The sequence below is a fragment of the Rhamphochromis sp. 'chilingali' genome (assembly GCF_963969265.1).
Source record: "Rhamphochromis sp. 'chilingali' genome assembly, chromosome: 11".
In the NCBI taxonomy this organism is placed as follows: Eukaryota; Metazoa; Chordata; class Actinopteri; order Cichliformes; family Cichlidae; genus Rhamphochromis; species Rhamphochromis sp. 'chilingali'.
The window spans coordinates 17,187,903-17,198,881 of record NC_137938.1 but is presented as its reverse complement, the minus strand read 5'-3'; the positions used below and the strand labels follow the sequence as shown (position 1 = coordinate 17,198,881).

Genomic DNA, 10,979 nt, shown 5'->3' with positions numbered 1-10,979 from the left:
ACAGCATATAAAACAAAGAGGCAAAATGCGCTCCTTTAAAATATATATTTTTTAAAAAACCCTCAAAGACAGTGTACCTGATCATTGATATTTTTATCGCTTATGTTTATTATTAGTTGCAATTTCCTTTTAGGATGTAAAAAAATACGAGACTGAATTAAATGTTGGGTTGTTTTTTTTTTTAAATTCTTTTAACGTTTAACTTGTCGCAGAAAAATGTTAGAAAATATTGACCTCCTTGTTGAGATAATAACCGTGAAGTTCGCTAAAAATGTCTAACCATATTCAGCCATGCAGGCGAGTCAAGGTATCATGTCTTTAAGCGTGCTCTTTGCCTTTATATTTGTTTGTCTCACATTGCCAGCTTGCAGAGACAAACCCGCCGAAGTGGGTCACTAACCTTCATCCTGGGAGAAAAAATGCGCTTTTGCTCGGGGCGAGGGAAAGAGCTCCTCAGATTCACCGAGAAGGGCAAAAGTTGCGACTTTCTTTGAAGCCGGTGATTCTCTGTCACTTCGGCGCATATGCTTTGGGTAGCTAAATCCCAATTAGGGTCGGCTGACACGCTGCTCTATTCACGGGCGACCCTGCCTGCATACATTTGCCTAGGAATGAACTCCTCAAATAGATCTGCTGCTAAATGCGCCGGACAGCAGAGAAAATCGGCCTGAGTGACACTTTCTTTCTGAGGCGGTCGAGTGAGAAAAGGTATGAATTTATAAGGTACACCGAAACATATCAATTCACGGAACTTCACGCGCCTTTATCCGCGTCTTCTCACGCGAGACAAAGTGAGTTGAAGTCAGGGAAAAGTGGCCTTCCAAAAAAAAAAAAAAAAAAACTTTGTTGAGACTTTGAATACCAAAACGCTGCAGCCCACTTTTGAGTAGGGATTTTTTTGAATGCAATCACGCATGAACAGCGCTGAATCGGATGCCATTTATTCGGCTCCTCTCTAATGCGATTTTGAATATTAGTCTGGGTTAAAATCCCAATCATGTCATCTGGTGGGAGTCCCATACAAGCACAATTACTATTCAAACGCGTCTCAAATGTCCCACCCGCATCAAGGCAGCTGGTCTGCCCACGGTGCAGCTTGCATCTTTCTCCAGGTTTCTCAGAGTGTGAAACACCTCATAGATGAGCAGGGGAGGGTGTTTCTGCAAAAGCAAAGAAAAGCACGGAGAAGATGGACGGTCTGCTCTGAGAGCAGGCACGAATCTGAAAGGAATAATAATGATTGTTTTGCTGGGTGGGATTCGGAGGGGCCAGAGAGCCATACGCGCGAGGATTTCAGTTTTCTTTCTTTCGTCTTCTCCTTTTTTTTCTTGAATCAAAATTTAAGTGTGACCGACTGAATGCGAGAGGTGGGCTACACAAGATGTGCTGGCTTACACGCGGAGAAATAAATGGATTTAGAGGAAAACAAAGTCATTTCTAAAACGTGGGAATCTGTGAGAAATAGGCCACATTGCTAAGTGGGACAATGATTGGGCTCTCTCCCCCCTCCCTCCCCTGAATAGACCCAAAGAAAGTTTATGGGTCGACATAAAAAATGTGTTTTCTTCTGCACTCAGAGGGGTCTTCAATGGTTAGACCATTGAAACCAGTCCAGGAGAGGTGGTGGTGAACCCTTGGCACCCCTGAAGTATAGTCAGGGCGCATGAATGGAGATCCCTGGTGGGGCATTGCTCTCCGTATTTACCGCGTTGCTTTGCAGACAGGTTGTTCCTCTATATTCATGGGTCATTAATGGCCAACCAGTTAAATCAGAGAGAGCCCCACCGTTTAGACAGTTTTAATCCAAAAAAGGCTGGCAAGAGGCAGGCAGAGAGGGCCATAAAAAAGAAGAAAAAACCCGACTCCCACCTCTTCCGAGCACCAATTCTTCTCAGGTCGTTATTTAAGTTTATTAAAGAGAAGAAGAGTTCATTAAAAAGAAAGAGCACTCGCAGAATCCGCAATAGTTTCTGAATAAAGATCCAACTATGTAATTAATGTTTTTCTTAAAAAAAATAGAAAAAAAAGAATAGGAGGAGGCACAATAAGGCCGCTCCAGCCATTTAATTTCATTTAATTTTCCATCCCATTTGCCTCCAACACTGCCGTCACTCTGACACCGAGCCTTTTGACCACTCTTCAGGGCTTCAGAGCGCACAGCGGAGCGGGGATTCACCCCGGCGACTTTTTCCGCTAACAGAAAGGCAACGTCTTCCCCTCTTTTTTCTTCGTTTTCTTTCCTCCTTTCATTCACCCCACCTCCTCCTCAGAGAATAATTAATTTCACTGTGGAGAAGTGCGGGCCTTTAAAGCAAAGCAGGGGTGGATGGGAACCAGTCGCAAATGGCGAGGCGTTAATAAATAACTCCCCCGCACAGCCGGGCGCAAAAACATTGACGAGATTGTTCGCGTGTAGTTCAGGACTGTGGAGGAGCGCAGGGAGGTGGGGGCGAAGGGGGAAAATAGTACCTGAAATAGTTTATTTTCATTTTGTGTGAAATAGTTTATTTTCATTTTGTGGAGAGATAACTAGCGGAAATGCACTAATGAAGTGCTTTTATTTCATTTTATTTTTTAAATTATTTATTTATTTATTTATTTATTTATTTATTTATTTATTTATTTATTTATTTGGGTTTTTTGGGGGGGGGGGGTCTCTTTATTTATCACCATCTTTTTGGTTCTAATGTCGCATACCCACAGTCTTTCCTCACTCTAATCCCCTTCCAAGATAGTTTTAGTACCACATGTTTTACATTAATTGCGTGTGTGTGTAAGAGAGAGACACAGGGAGACGTGCACAGTGGACAGGTCAGAGGTCAACTTGTTCATGGTCTGAACTGATCACCCAGTTGTTGTTTTTTCAGTTCAGACTCATAGACAGCATCAAAAAGCATCCGTATCTTTAAACAACCTGCTGCGCGGAGCCTCATTGTGAATGTGATTCTAAGTCTGCCAGTACACAGACACTGTGTTCGCCAAACAAGTGGGTTTTGGTGGGCATCACATAAGAGCTACAGATCCAAGAAAAATGTTGTTAGAAATAACAGTTTTGGAAAGAATATGGAAAGAATAATTAAAATATATTAACATCCATTCTCAAATGACTTAACATCGCAAAAAAAAAAAGAAAAAGAAAAAAAGAAGTACACTGTATAGCCAGACCTGCCTGTGTGAGCTCATGCAAAGTTTTGGAGATACATGGCTTTCATAGGGCAGCGATGTTACCATGGTTATTTATTTATTTATTTATTTATTTATTTATTTATTTTAATCAATCAATTAATCATTCAATCAACCAACAGGTTCAATTACTATGTCAGTCCAGCCACAGGAAGCAGCCAGTAGAATCACCTTGAATCCAGCGTTTCTATTTCTAGCCTTTTTAATAAGAGAGACAGACTGAGCATATTTTTTTCTTTTTGTCATAATAATAAAAATATTAATAACAATGACAATATATTTTTTGAGAATATATTTCTTTGTTAAAAGAAACAGCCTTTTGTACAAACGATTTTCCATGTTTACATATATATACATTCATAAAATACCATATATATATGGTATTTTTATGAAGGTATAAATAAATATATTCTGCAATAATTTTATTATCTTCGTGTCCCTGAGCAACCAAAAAGAAAAAAAAATAATCTGTTGTATCTTGAGCCAAGAGAGCCACAAACAAACAAAGTGTGAGCGTCGTGAAGATGATGATGATGGTTGTTTCTTTCTCTCTCCTCCTGCTGGTGGTTCTCTCTTTTCAGTACCTGCCTGATCTCAACCCGGCACACGCCGAGAGTCAATAGAAGTTAACAAGTCCTCTAAACTTTCCTGCGCCTTTTGTTAATCTAAGGACACAAAGGCGGAGGCAGAATAAAGCCCTTTGAAGTATGCAAAGCCTAAAGAATGCCAGCCAAGTAGATTTAAAGTAGCCACTGATTTCCAAAAACCTGCCTTGAAAGGGAAGAATGGAAAAGGGTGAGGATTTATGGAGAAATTATACAGTGGATTTGTCAGTTAAAATATCGGAACTGTCTGGAGGACAAAGCCACATGCTGAGGATTAATGGCCGCTCTGGACCTTTGATTCTGCACCCTCTTTTCTCTGGCCTTGACAAATTGGATTTCGGGGATGGGAAGGTCGCCTGGCCCTTTGTGTCTCTTGACCGTTTTGGAGCAATTCATTATACAGCGGGGTGAGGGAAAGTCTCCATGTGACCAGGCCGGCCCGTTTTCTCTCTCCACACAGCTGCTGGGTGAGCCCAACTCTCTCACACTCACTTCCACACAGTCACCGCTGCTGCTACAAACTCAGGACCGCTCCCACCCCCCACCACCACGTCCTCCTCCTTCTCTCCCTCCGACCTTACAGCACAGCATCACCTCTTTGCTACAATCCCCCCAATCTGAAACACCCTCACACACTTGCATCCCCAGATACAGGAGTGGGTGGGTGGGTGCGTGGCTGGGGGTAGGGTGGGGGGTAAACTTACTCTGCTCCATCACTAGAAAAGCCGGAGAGCATAACGCCACCGCGTCACTTTGAGGGCGGACATCGGCCTGTCCTCATCATCTCCTCTCGCTTCATCCCCCTTCCCTGCGCGCTCTCCATACTTCCGTCTCCATCAGTCTTCATGGTTCTGATCTCACCCCACGCCATGCAAGCCACCCGGGCGTCCACCACCGTCAGTGTGTTTGCGGACTGCAGCATCCCGGCCGGGCTCCGGATTGGACCGGTACCGGGCATCTTCAAACTCGGGAAGTACGTGTCGGACCGCAAGGAAGTAGGGCCCAAGAAAAAGGTAAGTTTAGAGCATTAAAAGAAGAAACGTGGAATAATTGTCTCTTTCTGGAAAGTTCTTGTTTTTACTTTGCATTTTCGAGTTTTTTTTTTGTTATATATTTTTTTTATTAATAACGGTTTTATTTTTAAATTAATTTGGAAGATATAAAGATTGATTTATTTTTGTAAGCTTGCCTTTATTCAAAATCATTTTCGTTATTCCAAGTTTGTATCGGAACTGCTTTATTCTTTCGCTGATATAATATACATTAAAGCATTTTACTATATTTATATAGTATATTTTACACGTGATTAGAATTATGTATATTATCTTATGTTTTTAAACATAAGTAGCTCCAGCAACACTAGAAATTAGATGTATATTTTTTTAAACTTGCTCTGTCAAACTCCATCGGGCCTTGAGTTAGGCTTTTAATTGGTTTGGCCTGTCAAGTTGGAAATAATTGAGTTCCATTAGCGGCTGACTTGTCAGTCTGTGCTTCTACTTAACCGGCCTAATGGGCGACCCGGGTCTGCTGTGTGGGATTTCAACCCCTCAGCCGCCTCACATTTCTCTGCCTGGCGGGCCTGTTATTCCGATGAGCCGTTTAATTTTAATCTAATCCGGCCACAGAAAGATGCCACTGAGACAACATCCTAAAACAAATCAGCAAAAATAAAGGAAAATAAAATTAATTTTAAAAAACATAAATAAACAACTAGATTGAAACAGTGAAACATGAATTAGACCCACGTTATCAGCAATTAATTATTTAAATTAAGTGAAGCTTGGGGGTTAAATGATGCCCATTCAAAGACCAGCATTTTTGCACTTTTTAAGTACTTCGGACTGGAAGTATGGGGGGGGGGGGGGGGGGGGGGGGGGGGGGGGCAAACCAATATATCTGCCCCCCTTTTTTTTTTACACGCGCAGTAGTGAAGACTTTGCGGCTCTGTGAGCATCTTTAACTGAACTGCGCCGTGTTATTGTTGAAGCTGTCATCGGGGGTGATTGATGTGTCTAAATGCGTGGCCCCGGGCTGCCGGCGATCATCAGGTGCAATCTCTGTGTCAAATGTCACGCTTCGATCTTTAATGTCCTTGAACAGTTTAGAAACGCTCTGACACTCCTCAAATTCGTTTCCCATATCAACTCAATTAGGCCCGTGTGTCATCCTCTTTAATGAATTATCAGCAGAGCGGAAAAAGACGCATTAAGCGCGTTTTAAGGAATATTATTAGTGGCCGCTGAACCCTTCAGGTAGCTCGACTTGGAAGACAGTCGTTTGTGGCAATTTCGTTTTTTTTAATGTGAAAAAAGACTAAAATAGCAAAACTGCATTTTTTTTAAAGAAGGCAGCGACCTTTCTTTTAAAAATGTTCCTTTTTCTGATGGTCAAAAATGGCCCTCACTGCTCACGTTTGTCTTCATCGTGTTTCTCTTTTCCCCCCTGGCTCAGATCCGCTTGGTAAGGGGGGGGTTCGTAGATGAGTCAGGATGTCCCGTCCCGGACTGGATCGGATTAATCCGCGCCGCCAGGAACAGCCAAGAGCAGAACCTGGAGGCTTTGTCGGACCTGCCTGGCGGACAGGTGAATATTTTAAGCCCGTGACATCACAGTTAACGGCCTCGTGAAGTTTCTCATGAGCAAATTCCTTGCCCCTCTATATGGACTCTTAAGTTAACACTGCTTTTGTTTTTTCTTGAGATTTTCTACCGCGTGCTGAGAGAAATCCCCGCAGGAGAGGAGCTTAGTGTGTGGTACTCCAACGCTCTGGCCCAGTGGTACGACATCCCCACCACGGCCACTCCCACGCACGACGAGAAAGGTAAACGAGTCTGCAGAGAGTGGTGCTGCTAACGTGGACAGTTGAACGATTTTTAATCCAACAACAATAATAACAATATCATAAAAAATCTGTGACTTTTTTTTCCCTTCTAAGGACGCGTGTGTCGTTTTCACGTGAACACTACCTTCTGTGGCCATGGCCTCCGATTTACAGATCTGACACATCGACATGTTGAGGGTTTTTATCACCGTGCAGTTAAATGACTGCCAATACCCCATAATGTGACTGCTTTATCGCTCAGAGATGGAAATCAATTGGATGTTTTTTGCTTCCCTGCAGGCGGATTATTTATTCATTTGCAATTCTTCATGTCGCGCGTTAAATAAAATATCGTGGTTAAGAAATCAAGTGAAGAATAATATAGCCTACTGGAATAAAAAGATTCGTGAAGGGAGAGAAAACTGAACTTTTAGCTGTATTTTGGGTGGTGTTTAATTATTAAAAACTAGTTCTTGTGGGCGGATGAAGACGATACAGTGGATAACAGGTCATCAACGCAAATCATTTTTTGGAATAAAATGCTAGGATGAAATGATTCGATTTGCTAAGATTAAAATACAGAACACAAGAGGATTTCAGTTTTGTGAAAGATAATTTCTCGATGGGTTAAGATTTTTCATCAGCCCGTCTTCGAATTTATAATCAATTTGTGCGGGCCAAATTGGTGCAAAGTAGGCGTTTGCGCGTCGGGGATTAAACACTTAATCTTGGTTAAAAAAAAAAAAAAAGCTCAGAAGAATTTAATCGGTTTAAAAAAGATTATCCACCGATACTTCATTGGAAATTCCATCAACAGGCGATTATTTTATCTTGCACATTTAATTTCGAGCTGGAAGGGCCTCTTGAATACTTCCCAAAAGCACAGGGGCGAAGCTTTAAATGATATCAAACTTGATTCAAGATGTTTTTTAAAGCTCTTACTCTGCCACAAAGTAGTTGCGGTTCTTGAAACACAGAATAAAAAAGCAATTAAAAGCAGAAACTGACGCGCCTCGGCGACCATGGAGAAAGAAGAGGCTGGTGATTCAGTCGCGAGACTGGAGGTTAACAAATGTCATCGCGCCATTAATATTCATGTATTCAAAAGCAAATAAATTCAAAAACAAGTGCTTCACGGTAAATTAGGTGGGTGCGTTAAGGTATTGTGGGCTAATGAATGCTAACTTTTATGTGGGGTGTATATTGCCCTGATTCTCCGGCCCAACACACCGTGTGCGCTCCTGGACATACGCTCTCCTCCATTATGAGGCGTCAACAGATGGGCCGCCGCCATTGTTTCCGGGGACTTGCGATTTCAAGCAACAGCTGCTGTCACTTCCACGGGAAAGAGCACAGAGAGGAAAAGTCCCGCATTCAATGCGTCGTTTTCTGAGCGCCAGATTGGGCTGGGCGTTTGCCCTTTTGATGGTGATCATAAACAATGGCCCGTATGAGGATTACAAAATCATTACATCTATATTAGGCCTAACCTCAGAGTGCTGGACTGGGGGTCATTATGATGGCTCCATGTGTCTATTACCATTTGGCACCAGATCTTAGAAACCGGATCATATCCATTAGGCTTGAATTGAAATTTCAGGTGATGTGTAGCAGTGACTGATAAAAATCTGTCAGAGTAAATGGGATATTTAAATAGGTTTTAATGTTATAGGTTGTTTTTTTTTTTTGCGATAATGTAGTTGGGAATGGGAAACGTGTATTTTCTGATTTTTCAATCCTTTCAGCCCAAGCTTATGTTTGTTTGACTTTGTGTGTGTGTGTGTGTGTGTGTGTGTGTGTGTGTGTGTGTGTGTGTGTGTGTGTGTGTGTGTGTGTGTGTGTGTGTGTGTGTGTGTGTGGTTACATGTACAGTTGTTGTTGTTTTTTGGGTTTTTTTTTACAAGTTACAGTGGCTGTTATTGCCATTTTACGCACGGGGTCTAACGCTCCACATTAATGTCTCTGTTGTTGTCGTATGTGTTGTCTCTGTAGGTGAGGAGCGTTATATCTGTTGGTACTGTTGGAGGATATTCAAATACCCGAACACACTCAAGGCTCACGTTCACTTCCACTGCGCACTGAGCAACGGGCGAGGGTTTGTGAGCAGCGAACAGGCCAGGGGCACAGAGACCTTCAGCAGGTCACCAAAATCTGGAGACATTCCCAACAACTCCGCCTCACCGAGGAGCGCTCACAGTAACTCCTCCATCACAGACTCGGGTCGGCGGGCGGTGTCCTCGTCCCCGTTTTTGAACAAAACGGGACTGTCAAAGAAAAGCAGCTCCGAGGAGCAGGACAGGGCCCTCGACATGAGCGTCACTTCAGGCAGAAACCAGGGGCATCTCCTCAGCCTGGGCGCCACCACTTCAATGCTAAGCAGCATGGGCTTCCATCCTGGTGTGCGCTCAGCCTTTAAGCCAACTGGTGTCTCAAAAGTCCCGGGAGCGGAGAGCTCCAGAGAGGAGGCCAACGGAAAGCTGAGCTCTATGGGATTCAGCAAACTCATTGGGAACATGAAACCAATCCGCAACGTGGGCGAGGGTCTAAACGCAGGAGGGAACCACCCTCCCAAGTGCCCACCTGCAATTATGGACTCCACATCTCCGATGGTGCCGTGCACAAACGCAATCCGAGGTTTCCCGCTGCTGCCTCACATGGAGGAGACCTCAGCTTTCAAGCACGTAGAAAGTCGTTTCCACTCCGGCCTGTCCCCGTCCCGTTACCCACAAATGCCCCCTGGTCTCCATTTTGAAAGACTCTCCCTCCCTCACTTCGACGGTGTCAAGACTTACGGTGGAGACTGTAACATCCCCCTGATGCCCTTCACTGTCTACAACGGGGAGCTTTTATACAGCTCCTCCTACTATCCGCTGAAATTCCACTTCAGCAACCTCCTCAAGTACCCAGAATCCATGTCATACTTTGGTGCACCCTCGCTGAGCCACGACCTGGGGTCGATCACGAACATTGACCGGGAGATCGCCATGCACACACAACAGCTGTCAGAGATCGCAGCAGAGAAGAACCGGACACGGCTGGATTCCATCCCCGCTGGAAGCACGAGCAACACCACTTCTGGCAAGCCTAAAAAGGGACATCTGTGTCTTTACTGCGGCAAGCTGTACTCCAGGAAATACGGCCTGAAAATCCACATGAGGACTCACACAGGCTACAAGCCGCTCAAGTGCAAGGTGTGCTTCAGGCCCTTCGGAGATCCCAGCAACCTGAACAAACACATCCGACTCCACGCTGAGGGAAACACGCCCTACAGGTGTGACTTCTGCGGAAAGGTGCTGGTGCGGAGGCGGGACCTGGAGAGGCACGTCAAGTCCAGACACCCCGGACAGACCGTCAAGAAACTGGAGGACAAACCGGGCGGTCTGTTCGAGGAAGCCGAGCAAAAGAGCGACAATGACAGCGACGTGGACGTGTGCTTCACCGATGACCAGAGCGACCAGGAGTCGAGCAAAAACAACGACTGAGATGGTTTTCACGGCCACATAAAGACTGGCATTGTCTTTAAATATTGTACACAGCAACACGTGTCATTTAGTCTTGTATGAATTTTTATATTTTAGATGCCTGGAAGGCTCGCGAACTACAAACATGAAGAAAACATGTTTCTGGCCTCGAAATAAACGTCACAATCCACAGCCTAGCTGTTAATCTCAGTAATAAGTGGGGAGCTAGGCTTAGTATTCAGTTTTCTCACGTTTCCCGGCTACTTCGGACCCCTAAAAACCCTTTAAGAAAAACAAAAAACAAATAAAGAAAAAAGAAAAAGATGATCGTTGCGTTTTTTGCCATGCAAACCAAACCACAACAAAAGTGAAAAACAAACGAGGAAGCTTTCGAATTTTATTTCAATCCTCGCTCTTTTCCACATTCCTTTTGATGCCGACGAAAACACATCTGCCAGCGATTCAAAAAATAAATAAATAAAAATATTCACATTTCAGCAAAACCGTGAAGGCAGCAGCGCAAAACAAGCAAACCTCAGTCACACAAGAAAAACAAAAGCTCACAAGACTGAATATGACGCTAAAACACATCTCCTTGATTTGGTTTGCAGTGTGAAACTATCTCTTGTAAAATACCCCACATCCCCCTCCTCGCCAATTAATTTCATGTTTGGAACTGGTTCTTAACTAAAGGCCCACCAGAGGAGGGGTTAGCGTTACATTCACTAACACGGGATGTAGACACATGATCATTGTTGTATTTCCCCTCCCTCGGACTGTCAGTTGCACTTTAACAAACAAGCAAACAAAAAAACAGCAATGGGCATTTCATCTCCAGGACACGGCTGCTTAATTAGCTGCTGATTATTGATTTGAATATTGTATCTATAGCCTCACCCGCACCCT

General features: G+C 43.8%; 1 protein-coding gene across 1 annotated transcript; it reads left to right on the top strand.

Moving 5' to 3' along the window:
- The first annotated feature begins 4,499 nt into the window (after positions 1-4,499).
- On the top strand, positions 4,500-10,182 carry prdm13 (PR domain containing 13). The gene is made up of 4 exons (XM_080895529.1): positions 4,500-4,801; positions 6,243-6,374; positions 6,492-6,612; positions 8,605-10,182. Exons 1-4 carry the CDS (start codon positions 4,634-4,636, stop codon positions 10,092-10,094), a joined length of 1,911 nt encoding a protein of 636 aa, XP_080751655.1. The 5' UTR covers positions 4,500-4,633; the 3' UTR covers positions 10,095-10,182.
- Positions 10,183-10,979: the final 797 nt, after the last annotated feature.